The sequence below is a fragment of the Cynoglossus semilaevis genome, chromosome 3, assembly GCF_000523025.1.
Source record: "Cynoglossus semilaevis isolate Cse_v1.0 chromosome 3, Cse_v1.0, whole genome shotgun sequence".
Lineage (NCBI taxonomy): Eukaryota > Metazoa > Chordata > Actinopteri > Pleuronectiformes > Cynoglossidae > Cynoglossus > Cynoglossus semilaevis.
This window is the reverse complement of record NC_024309.1, coordinates 4,592,908-4,606,457: the sequence shown is the minus strand read 5'-3', so window position 1 is coordinate 4,606,457 and position 13,550 is coordinate 4,592,908. Positions and strand designations below refer to the sequence as shown.

At 41.9% G+C, this 13,550-nt stretch overlaps 1 protein-coding gene across 1 annotated transcript in view; it reads right to left on the bottom strand.

Annotated features, from left to right (window-relative positions):
* Positions 1–34: 34 nt before the first annotated feature.
* Positions 35–13,550, bottom strand: part of dok6 (docking protein 6) — a 41,363-nt gene continuing 27,847 nt past the window's right edge. Inside the window, exons 4-8 of the mRNA XM_025054580.1 lie at positions 10,224–10,343; positions 8,636–8,825; positions 8,205–8,343; positions 7,236–7,341; positions 35–611 (exon numbers count right to left, since the gene is read on the bottom strand). Coding sequence (XP_024910348.1) covers positions 451–611; positions 7,236–7,341; positions 8,205–8,343; positions 8,636–8,825; positions 10,224–10,343 — 716 coding nt within the window. The 3' untranslated portion in view covers positions 35–450. The remainder of the gene's footprint in view (positions 612–7,235; positions 7,342–8,204; positions 8,344–8,635; positions 8,826–10,223; positions 10,344–13,550) is intronic.

Here is a 13,550-nt window from a genome sequence, read left to right as displayed (position 1 = left end):
TTGTCATTCCAGAACTTCTTTCTTTCAGCTTCTCATTCATAGTTTAAGGAAATGTTGTTTGCTCAGCTGCAAATGGACTTTTGTAGTTTTGTAAAAAAAAAAAAGAAAAAAAAACTTTTCTTTTTCATCCAGGAGTTGTCTTTAGTTGTGAGGGCTGAAAACTGACTGCTGACGAAACAACTTTTGAATCTCAAGGACGTCATGTCAACAAACGGCTTTAAAGCTAAGCTGAAATGACTGAAGTTTTTTTTTTCTCAAAGCTGCTGCAGTCACCTAAAAGAAAAACAACGACAAAACAACACCGCCTTTTTTTTTTACACTCGCTCTACAGTCGACACTATTGTTAAAGTATCACCAGGAAATGGTATATTACACATGTCACTATACAGATTTCTACAATCCTCTACAGTAGTGGCTGAAGTGTCCAGGTTTGGTAAAAGCAGTTCTCTGTCAGTGAAGTGGTTTTAGGCTGCAACTTGATTCACAGCCACTAGAGGGCGATGGTGCTTCTTCCTGCTGCTGCTGGCTCTCCTCCTGTTTTTCGGGCTCCACAGACAGAAAGCTGGGAAACGTCTGTGCTCGGGGGATAAACGTCATCGACAGGCCAGTTTCTATGGAAAAAGTACAAGAAAAGAGTATTTTTTTAAAAATAACTCTGTTCATTCTCATAGAACATCATATATTTATCGTCAAAGCACTCGTACTGCAGTGTTGCTTGGTTACTGTGCAAAAAAAAGAGAGAAAAATCTAAAGATCACATTGTCCCGATTTTTACATTCATACTCGTCTTGGCATTAAGGTTAATTATAGCAATGAAGAAGTTTAATGTTGGGTGCAATCGACCTTTGACCTCCGTAAGCGGCCTCATCTATGTCTCATCATTCTCTGGAGTCTGCCGACCTCACCTTCTCTGCTCTCTCCCTCGCCGCCTTAATTTAAATTAATTGGACCAATTTGTCCTGCAGTGCTTATTGGTTAACTGCACAGGGAGGGTGGGTGTGTGTGTGTGGGGGGGTAATGGCTCCTTGTGGGTGGAGGGGCTTTTTTTTTCTTATGCAACTGTGAGACGATTAATAATATATTAGAATTCTGTTTGGAGACGTGAACGCTGAGGTAGGTCGGGGATAAAGTAGCTGCCAGGCTGCTGATCATGCAGAGCACTGAGAGGAAGTGGCATCGATCAATATTTCAGCAGGTGCAAAACCCAACACAACACTGTAATCAATTTTAAACCCATAGCATATCTGGTAGCTTTTTAATGCAGCTCACAGAGGGAGAAAGTTCCCTGGTGTCCATATTCTTCTGATCAATTTACACACGCAGGGTAATTGGAATTTGATGAACAAATTAAAATTTGTCTTTATTTTCTTCCAGGGCCAGAGTGAAATAAAAAAGAATCGACAAAGAGATTATTTTTTTATTCCAGCGGTTGGCGCTGCAATGCTTTGCTAGCGAATGGGATTGTGAAATTGTCAAAATTATTGTTGTAGTTCCAGACGCACACGCAGGCCAGTTGTGACATCGATAAAGGAAATGAATCTCAGTACAAGATAGCGTTGGCTCTACTGCAATACCAGACTTAATCAAGCCTGACAATCGTGTAGCATCTGCTGTGGCTCTGCGTGTTGGAATACTTTCTAAAAAAACGCTCTGCAAACTCAAATCTGTGGTAAATCGCAGACAAGACGTTAAATCCAAAAGTTGTCCCAAATACAGAGGGAGTAAGAGTGAAAAGGTGAAGTGAGGAACATTCTGGATGCTTCCTCATTGAACAGGCTAAGTAAGTGGTACCAGGTTTGTGCACACGTGTCAAGGTGCCATTGATGTAGAGGCTCACACTCCTGTTAGGATGATGTCAAGGAAACTCCTTCAAATGTTCTGCGGAACAATAACCCGTCTTATTCCGTACAGAACGATAAAAGCCCCGGCCCGGTATCCATCGAGGGAAGTGAGCCTGAGAGACTGCAGCTGTCCTGTAACCAAAAATATTTGGGTTCTCAATTTTTCACCGGTGGAGGTGTGGGGGGGCAGGGACCAGTCCCAAGATGTCATAGCTGGTTCTTCTATGCTAACTGCTAATTGCTATTTTGCTGGAAGAAATACAATGAGCTCTAGTCTCTAGTCCTGTTGGGGTTGGCATATATGATGTTGATTCCATATGGTAGCGGTTATCACACCTGCCTTACACTTAGAAGGTCACCGGTTTGAGCCCCAGAGGAACCACATACATAATGGCGCCTCCCGTGGCTGCTTGTTTGGGCTGCAAATAATGGACTCAATTATTATGATATTCTTTCAGTGGACTCACCACCCGCAGGAAGGTTCGGGGGGTTGATACGGTGCACTGTGACTTGGGTGGAGACTGCTGCCCTCGCGACCCGGTAACGGATAAGCGGATGAAAATGGATGGATGGATGGATTATGATATTTTGCTGTAAGGCAACAAGTCTAACCACTGTTCCACTGTATGGCCCGGTGTGGAGCACTTCAAAGATGATTATCAGACAATGGCAAACTATAATTGTGTTTTTGTTGATAACGAAGGTCACAGTGAGCTACCAAATGACACATGTCAGTTTTTAAATCATGATTTTATAGACGTGTGTTTTTAGAAAAGATAAAGATAGAGTAATGACGTAAAACTGGATGAAAAAAACAAACAAAAAGAAAAAAGAAAACCCCCAAAAAACCAAGGGAGCGACGTCCTGTGTGAAGAGTTTGAAGAAGCAGCTCAGAGGTGCCAGTGTGGGCGTCAGGAACCAGGATGAGAGCAGAGCAGCATCAGCCCTAACAGGTGACTCATACCCACACACTCACATGCACATATACATTATGCATGTGTGTCTCTTATAAAGCAGTCTTCCGCCTCCGACCGCTTGAGAAACAAATTCGGGAAATGAGATAAGACCTTAAACTGATCTCAGTGCGTTTTGCTTTTAAAGAAAAAATAGTTTGAAATCGAAACAAATATGTGTGTATGTGTGTGTGGGGGGGGGCATTTTCTCTCCAAGCTACTGTATTAAATAAACTGCTGAAATGACAGGTGGGGTAACCAGGCATATCCTTTTCACATCTTTGCCAAAACAGTGCCCCAACACCAGGGCCAATTTGATGTGAAAACCAGACAGGAAGCTCTCCTCAGCATCACCTACACACACTGTCTTTGAGCTGTGCAGTGACAAGAGCCACACGTTTGAACTGGAGACACAAATGTAGACACAAAAACACACAGAGACACACACAAAAAAAATAGAGAGGGGACAGTGTCAGCACCTCCCTTCTTCTCCCCCTTCCCCCCCCCCTGTCCCTGTGAGAAGCAGACAGTGATTTATCAGTGGCTTTTCATTATCCAGGGAAGGTCATGTCATCCTATCTGGCCCGAGGATGGCAGCTGCTCGTCTGGTCACACACAAAAATACTGACAGCTCTAATGGCGCAGCCCAACACATAAGCAGCTATTCATGTGTGCATGTTGACAGACACACACACACACACACACACACACATTCAGACACCTGTCTGCACCTTGCGTCCTCACAGAATGATAACCCAGATGGCAACCTAGTAACAGCTGTAACCAAAGGAAGAGACGCCGCCTGTTCCTCAGACTTCAGGTTATGCAAAACTGCTGACATGCACCTTTTGTCTTTGTGTGTGTGTGCGTGTGTGTTTGAACCCAGCTGCAGCGGTAACAACAGACTGTATTGAATCAGAAGATCACAGTGGGTCAGTTTGTATTTCCATTTGTGTTTAAATAATGCAGAAAAATCTCACTTCAAACCTAATTCTTTCCTGATCACATCCTACAGCTCACACTCTGACATCGGCCTTGATGCAGATCAGACCATATCATAATCCTGTCCTGTATTTGCCTTCGATTCACATTCCACCTGTGTTAAATGTCCAGTTCCATTAGAATTGCTTAATAATGTGCCGCTAAACGTTTGAGAAGCAAAAAAAGAATATACACAGAGAGAAAAGTGAAAAAAGCATGTTAATAATAAAACCAAAAAAGTAAAAATACATGCACTTCCATCCATTTTCCATTTCAAAATTACACCTGGTAATGGAACACCATTTTGAAAAAGCAAAGACTACAAACCTTAAAGTGCACTTATTTTAGGCTGCAGGAAAATGAACACAGAAGCTCATTATATTTTCAAGAGCAGCAGAAAGTAATGTAAATGTATGTGCTATATGTACAAGCAAAAAAAAAGTTATTGTGTAAATAACAAAGGCGTTTCCATATCCTCTGTCTAAAGCTTTGGGAGACTTGTTTTAACTCAGTGGTTCCCAAACTATTTCTGCAGCACTATTTCCCCTACTGTAGACGGATGTAAATTCCAAGTGAACTTTGTAGTAGTCCACACATTAAACCATGTCTAATTATTTATTTCCACTGATGGGTCACCATCAACCATCACCTTCAACCAGTTGTTGTAACTTTTCCCCTTGCTTCTTCAATCTGAACACTCAAATTTGACAACAACGACTACGTTCCATTAAGAAATTAAAGAACAGGAACTGCAGAGATGAATTACTGAGACATTTTCCACCCGGTTCGAATGCAGATGTGAGATATATTAGAATGAAGGAGTGAAACTGCTGCATGTGCCAGGTGTGCCGCTATCTGGGGCACGGATATAAACAAATAGGTGAATAGGCTTCGGTGGGAGGGGGAACTGTGCGCCTTAATTATTCGGCTGCATCCGCAGGGTATTTGAAAGCAACCAGAGCATTACTCAGCAAATTGACTGTGCTGATTGGATATTCATCATGCTCACAGCAGTTGCAGCCAAGTGAACACAGCCCTGGTCCAAATTACCTCTTTTTGAACCCAGTCATTATTTCAGTGTTTAATAGTAACACTGTTGTTTCAACGCTTGCTGGTTCACATATGCAGTCCATTTCTGCAGCCACACAAAAGTCAAAATGAAAATGGTTATTAGTTTACAATAGCCACACAAAAGTCACACCAAAATGAAAATGGTTATTAGTTTACAAGTGCTATTTAGGCTTTATGATTGTGAACCTTTTTAGATGTTGGTTATTTGCTATTTAGAACTGGGAAATATTCTCAAGGCGACAATGTTGTTATTTAATGTAGTGTGATGTTAATTTGGATTCAAAATTTAAATGCATTTTAATGCATGGCAAACCCTGTATATCCAATAACATCACTGTCAATCATGATTAATCATGATTTTGATTTTGTAAAAGCAATTTTCTGTGAAAAGTTTTAGTCTAACCAGAGAGCTAGTGTTCCTGGAAAGTGACCGTGCAGTTTTGAAGTCGCAGGAAGTCTCCTGAAGCTAATGGTCTTATTGGCCACAGATTTCCTTTAGAATTTAAATCATGACGTGTAAATACGCATGGGGACTAATGCGCTGACATTTTTGAACTGCCAATAAATTTTACAAAAAAATAGCCAAATGTAATGGAATTTCTCAGTGTAGTGACAGAGATATAGCACCACGTCTCTTCATCACTGAGTGTTTGGTGGAGCTCAGGGAGTAGGAAGGTCAAACGCAGCCGTCTGCCTCCTGTGACAAGACAATCGACCACGAGTCGTCCATAATTCCCCGACCAGTCAGTGTCTTGTCCTTTAGCCTGGATAAATGGGTTCAGTCGCAACAGTAAATGAATTAAGCAACAACCAACTATGGTCCCTAGAGGACAGAGGAGGTATTACAATTGAGGTTTATTTTCGTGAGTAATCTCAGTCTCCAAGTAGAAAATATTTTTTATGAAACCGGGCTGTTACTAACTTGCAGCCTCAGCCCTGGACTGTGATGGACTTTAAGAGAGCCAATCAGGTTAATCAAAATTCCCATAAGATGAGCCAGAATGATGAGGAAACAAGGATGCTTTTTAGACAAATGTAAAACAAACAGTGTGACCACACGTTGGAATAAGTGATGAGTATTCTTGCCTGTTTGATCCTTGGTCTTTTTGTGAGGAGTTTGCATCACAAAGTGTGTGAGGTTCTTTTCCAGGTACTCTGACTTTTTTGTGTGTCTTTTTTCTTTATGTGTGACTGAAATTAAATAACAGCAATACTAATAATAATAATAATAATAACAATAACAATAATAATAATAATAAGTGAGTTTCTTCCACAGGTTGAGCTATTTTTGTTTGTCGTTACCGAAGCATAACTTTGACTTTATCTTCTCTTGGTTTCTGGCCGTGTTGAGAGTCTTGTTTTCAGGCGAGCCGAACACTTAAAGGATGCAGAGGCCTTCTGTCAACCAGTAATAAATGCAGTGACTTTACATGGCTCTGGTTGTATCAGAAAGGCCCACCAGCATCTAGCATTTGGTGACATTCTCCTGATGAACCCCTCACAGTCCAGACGCTATATGTCACAACAGGAGTAGGACTCCCGTCACTCCCCGGAATCACCTTGTCGACAAGACATTTCTCCGCGTCCTCAGACACACTGATGCATTCAATTTATTCATGGGAAAGGAGAGAAGATAATGGTAGTACGGAATGTGTATGAGCACGAGAAGGTGGAGGGCTGTTTGCGAAACGGACACACAGGGAAAGTGTGGGAGGAGCAGTGGAGGTGCCAGGGTGATGGATGAGAGGGAAGCTCCTCTGCTCAGCAGAGTTTGGAGAGGAGACTTTAATGAGACTGTGGATAACGTCCTCAGGACGGAAGCTTCTGTGTTTAGTGCACATGACGAAAACTGTGATGTCACAATGGAAGACTCACGTTCTTCATCAGGCTATAATTAGCTGATAATAGAAAAAAAACAACAACAAAAAAACAACATAAACTATAGCCAGAAAAAAAGACAATGTCAGAGTGACTTTCTGTTTTAGCTTCATCAGGAAAAGGATTCTGTTCCAATCAGCAAACACCGCAGATAGATCCTGATCTCATTAGTTCTATAAGCACCTTATTGCCTCTGGCCATCATCATCACACACACACACACACACACACCCACACACAGGCTGTTTTCAGTGTTATCGGAGCACTTCACATACATGAAAAAAAATGTAAAGGCATAACGCTGACTAAAGTCACTATTTATTTTTATTTTCTGATTCTAATTAGTTTGTGGAAAACCGAACAAGACATAAAAAGGGCTGGATAAAAAAAAGAGATGATTAAATCCGTATTATCCGCTGTCTTCACCTCCCGCAGTCGTTTTCCACTGACACAAAGCGGGGAAGGAAATAGCAACACTGCGTGTATAATAATTAGCAACTTCAAACCTGTACCTTGGTAACTGTAGAGATCTCCCACGCTGTTCTGGCGTGTGATATGCTGCCAGTAGGCGCTGCGTGGCAGGGAGATGGACTTGGTTAATGTCTCTCTGGAGTGGATCTGAAAAGAAGAAACGAAAGACAAACTTTGTGTCTCTCACTTCCTGCTGTCCCTCGGTTGAATTATGTTTATATGGCAATAAAAAACAAAATCGCATTACAGAATAAAAATTGTCCTTATATCACACTGTGTTATATAACACAAACGTTGATTTGCATGTTGGGCAAGTGAGGTGTGATTTTGTCTACATTCAAAGACTCGGCTGTTGAGCGAATGAAATGATTGAAATGTAAAAAAAAATGTCAATATTTTACTGAGCAGCTTACCAACACGATTTTGCAATCATTCTGCGAAACCCGGGTGGAGTGAGTTTTGTTTGGCTTTCCCTGTGATTTATAAAGCTGAAGATAAATGCAGCATTTGGAAAAGTTCCAAAATGGTGGGATCCAGAAGCAAGGCCATATGGTCAAGGCTCATCAAACCCTGGGCAGGTCTACATAAATAAAGAATAAAAATGATAGCAGGGGGAGGAAGGAAGGAAGAAAGGAAGAAAGGAAGGGAAGAAAAGGATGGAGGGGTGTTGTGCTGGAGGCAGGGGGCACCAACCGAGGGTGGAGGCGGCCAGAAGGCTTCCTGAACAAGGCATAATTTAAAAAAAAAAAAAAAAAAACTCCAGAAGATTGTGTAAATTTTGGTCCTGGTGTGTGTGTGTACGTGTGTGTGTATTTTACTCGTCATATAACTTCAACTGTTTCTGGCCTGTTGTATCTTAAAGCACTATGTAAAACAGACACACAATAAATAACCATGCCTAGATGGCGCCGCATGTTTTGCACTCATTGCAGGCTGTTAGTCACACTGACAGCCCAAAATAAAAGGCTGCTGTGGAAAATATGATAAAGAATGAAAAATGAAAAGTCTACCTGGGAGCTCTTCTCCATCTCCTCCATCATCCTCTCATGCTGCTGGGCGATGGCCAGCGTTGCCGAGTGGACCCGCTGGTAGATCATCTCCCCCTCCCGCGTCTGGAACGTGAACAAACCCTCTCCTGTGTCACACATCCTGCTCCAGGAACACACACACAGAGACACAGAGAATTATACACACTTTGATCTTGCTCACTTTTTGGATTAGATTGCTGATTTACAAATATGTGTGGTTGAACGTGCAGTTACAGAGACAGATTGATGCGGTGCAGGATGAAAAAAAAACCCAAACTCATTCACAGATGCACCTGTCACAGCGGAGCCTGAAGGACTGTGAGATGATCTGCTTTCTCAAAGCATCTTTGATCAAGTTCTCGTCAGCACGCGTCCAAACACTCCAGAAAGAAAACATCGGTGCAAAAACCCACCTTCCAGACTCGAACGTGAACCAGGTAGAGTCTCGACCGTATCGGCGCAGAGAGCTGAGGGGCCACATGACCAGCTTGAGGCGAGCGTTGTGAATGTCCCACAGGTAGATGTTTTCATGGGTGATCTGCATGGTGCACTCTCCGTAGATATCCAGGTTAGGGGTGGGCATTAGGTAGACGTTGAAACGCTCTGGAAATATTGAATAAAACACCTCAATCAAATTCTGCCTGCTGGGAATTGAACCCCCGACCTTCTGACTTGATGAAAACCTCCTTAAGGATTTAAGTCACTGACTTTTAAGCTCAGATTGTTTCATTTTATTCAAAGAAAAATCATTATTCTAGGTGCTAGTCTTTTCAGATTGAAGCAGAATTTCACATTTTTTACTTCGTTTAAACCTTACAACAACCTTCACATGGTTGAAAGTTGACCCATAAGGTGTGAACTCTTTAAGTGTCAATTAATGACTACTATTCACTTTGCTCCATGGATCAGAGTGGGTGTGAGCGGTCGTCCAGTGAGCCGGACCAAGATCATTCTCTTTAATTTAACTTTGTGCGACAGACAATGAGGGAGGAAGTGAGAGAGAAGGGAGAACGACTTCACCCTGATCTAAATGAGCTCCCGCTAATTAGACTTAATGATTCAAAATACGCCACGTGTCTGCTGAAGATAGAAATTGGAAATGTCATTGTCTGGCATATTTTTAGAGACAGTGAAAATGAACTCTAATCTACAGTATTTATCGGCCCCAATCCTTCAGTCAGGGCCACTCTCTGAAAAGAACAGTTTTCTCAAGGCTAAAAGAGAATTTAAAGGTAGCCTGTTGTTTCAATTCACTCAGGTTTAGGTTCCACAAATATATTCTGTGTCAAACACCCTCTAATAAAACAAGTTATTTTAAAGACCATAATTCCACTTTACCTTCTCCCCAGATAAAACCTGGACTCAGCGACAGCACATATTTTCCAGTAACTCGCCCCGTACAACTTTAAACTGCTTTTTTTTTTTTTCATTTTCCTTCACAAGTTCACAAATTACCGCGAATGAGCTCCGGTGTGACGGCTGTGCCCCGTTGTCTCCTTTCCATTTCCATTTCCTGTGAGTGGAATATGTGGGGAAGCACATTTATTTCACGTGGCCTTAGGAGCCATAATCTCATCCATCTCTGTGACAACCTTCATTATGAGGGAAGCCAGTGATGCACAGCACTTCTCATTAGGCCTGGAACAGAGCCCCGGCCACAGCCTGTGACCTGTGCTCTAACTCACACACACACATATCAAACACACGCACGCGCAGGTTTCCTTCAACTGGCACGTGCACACGTTTAATTGTTCCTCTGAACAAACGTGTGCAAATGTTACCAAATGTTAGGGACCGTGGCTCAGTTATTGACAGGCAACGGCCCCTATTAGCTGGGCCTAATTGGACAGTGACTGCTCTGCTCCCCGGTCCTCTGAGAGCTCAGCTGCATTAACACATATGGGACTGGACTGCAATCACTAACTGTTTGATGGCAGGCACAGAGAACGAGATTGACCCTGAATGGCTGTCTTTGTTAGCAGGGACTAATTGGGCACTCACCGTTCTGCTCCTGCTGCACCCCCGCTGCTAACAGGTCTGGCTCTCCCAGGCTGATGTCGTTGAGACGGCTGCCCAGGCACTCCATGCACAGCAACTTGCACCACTCCTCTGCATCCAGCTCTGCACATAACCATACATCAAAAGTAGTGTTAATGCATGTCCACACACACACTTTATAAAACACAAATTATACTCCTACAACCGTCCGGCCTGTAGCCTGTTTACACACGTGTGCACGTACACATATGTCATGATATAAATTTGGAAAACAAAATACTGCAGATTAAAAGAGGCAGCGAGTTCAGCAACAGCCAATGATGAATGGATGCTCTCCCCTCTCGCTCGCAGTGACCCGACCCTCCTACAATATATATAAAGGTAGCCGGTGTAGTCCGACAATGTACGTCCGGTCACGAGTGAAAGCAGTGATTATTACAGTATTGTAATCAATAAGCTATTCACCAAATAGAAAGAAAGGCTTAGCTTTTAGGTCAAGCAGATGGTTTTAAATGCTACGTTAATCACTTCCCAAATGGTGGAAGATTAAACAGATTCTTACATTAAATCTGAGCTAATTAGCACAGGCTAGTGAATTATACCACAAAAAGTAAGACATCGAGCTTCATTTATTTTTCCAACACCATGTTAGCTCACAAGTATGCATCCTTACAGCAGGGTTTGACTTTTTTTCTTTTTTTTTAATTCAAACCCAGCTTCATTTGCATGAAATTATTAATATATGCATGTTCCTGGAGTTTACCCTTAGGAATTTCATGCAGTGAGATGGCAGCAGTTAACCTAAAATATACTGTCACCAATTAGCAGCCAGTCAAGCCTACAGACAGACGTCTGGCTTGATTTTTTTGTTGTTATTTTAGAGTGTAGGATTTAGCATGTTTACATATCCTTCCCTTCAACACGATCATCCACACGTGGGAGAACATATGGTGGCCTTCAGTGATCATTAAAACACATGAGGTGCTGTAGCAGAGACGGTTTCCTGAATTAAATTTCAAAATTCAAAATTCAAATTTATATGTTTTTAGGTGGCTGCAATGCCGTAAAAGTATCAATTAAATACATAGTGTGGTGTAATTTTACCTGTTTCTTATGCAGTGTTTTTAACTATGAACCAAATGAGAAGACGGGATGTAAAATAAGGCTAAATGAGACCCAACTTTGCAGCAAATTAATACAAAACTTATTGGAAACCTGTTGACTCTTTGTTGTCAAAAAAACTCAGCCATTACATAACAGATTTACATAACAAACCTCAAGCTAAACTGGGAGCTGAAGATATATTTGTAGACATCATTTTTAGAAAAACACAGAACAGAACAGTACAGTACGTCAATGTTGTGCCCACTTTCTTTCAAATTATATGCTCTAATCTGGTACCTGAAATCAGCCTTTTCAAGTGTTACTGCTGTTTGTAGTTTCAAGTCTGTACTAAAAGTAATATCCTACTGAATCAAATCACTGGTACTGTGGGGAATGAAATGTGGCTTCGGACGGGGCTCAATGTTTTCTGGGAAAATAAATGTTCATCCAGTGTCAACATGTCCATTAAGTAAAACCACAGAGCAGATTATCACAGGATTATTACACCGTAATACATGTGTGTGGAAAAGAAAATTGGATAAAGACACAGAAACAGGAACAGTGAATTGTTTTGGTAGTGTGTAAATCCTGCAGGTGTTTCTATAACTTTATCGCACTATATATGTAGCATTGGTTCCCAAAGTGGGAGGTTGGCCCCCTTCGGGGGCGCTGAGGGACTGCAGGGGTTGGCAGCAGGTCAAATTAATTTAAATACTTCATATTTTTTCAAATTGTGCCACAAGGGGAAATTTATAATTTTTTATTGGTGAGAATATTTATTTTTAGTAATCACAGTGATTTAATTAATAATCACTGGAGTTTTTAGGCAGTAGCTGTGAACTTCTCGACCTGAGGAGGAGGTGGGGGTGGGCTACAGCATTAATCTGCACTTCCCTACAATTTAGTAAATAAGGGTTTTTTTGGGGGCGGGGGGGGGATTGGGTTATATCTCATCATAAATCATCGCTGCCTCTATTTAAGGAAGCCGTTTGCATTTGAGAACAGCTTTGTGTGGAAACTTGTATCCACCACTCATGGCAGCTGGCTCTGTGAGGAGGAGGGAGAGCATCCACTCAAAGACTGAGTCAAATTCAAATCTGCAAGTCTGTTTTGCCGTCTGTTGTTTGGGAATGCAATTTTCTTTCCGGTTAAATAAGGAGCAAAAAATAAATAAATAAGAGAAATAGAATTTACAGTGCTGATGGTTTCCCGATTGTCTTATGTGAGGTCTCGTTGAGAGTTAGAGCGGAAGGAAACGAGGCAAATGCCAGCGTTGTTTATCTTTCAGAAGCCCCTTAACTCCAAGCCCTGATGGAATTCTGGGATATGTACCCAGACTCGGGGATGTGTGCATAAAGATGCAGAGTGTGGGAACTAGGTGCGGCCGGTGTGTGGGAAAGTCTGGGGTGTTTATTATTCAAAAATCAACATATGTCTGTGTAACGTGTGAAGTGAAGGTGCCCTGGCTGCGTTCACCTCGACCTGGCTTCTGTAATCGCTGAAAAAGCAAGACAGCCTGTATGGCAGATCAACTCCAGTGTCCAGTGGGACGGATCTGCAAAACTTTGAAAGGTGAAAGAAAGGTCTGCTCCTGGCCGAAGCATTTCATTCACAAACACACAACAAAAAACACACACACACACACACTGACAGCAGCTGTTTTCTCCGGCTCCCTCTCTCTCCATTCTGCTTTTCTCGTTCACTTCACGCGGTCTTTAAGTGCCTCCTAACTCCCACACTTTTAAGGCCAATGAGTGGAAAATTGACTGAGCAAACACTTGATCAGCAGTAATGCAGCTTCACTGCTCTGTGTGCCACACATGAGGAAGTTTGGTAAAAGAATGTCTCTGTCGCTTTGGAGGTGTATGTATGTATGTATGGTGTGTGTGTGTGTGTATGTCCGTGTCTGTGTGTGTGTTTTTGGGGAGAACAAAGATGCATTTCATGTTTGCAAGACTGCGGAGGAAGAAATATGTGAGAATCACAAGACTCTCAGAAGACAGTGTTTTTCTCCCCGAATGAGGTTTCGGCGCAGATTTATTTCTTTTTTTAAAGAAAAACACAAAACCTTCCTGGGTAAAAAATAGAACTACAGAGGATGAATGGAACTTCTGGATTTGGATAGAACTTTGTGAAATACGTCTATATTTACTTAACTTCTGAATAGAAGTAAAGGTGTATTTGTGTCACTCTTTGATAGACTGATGACAGTTTTGCGAAGATTAA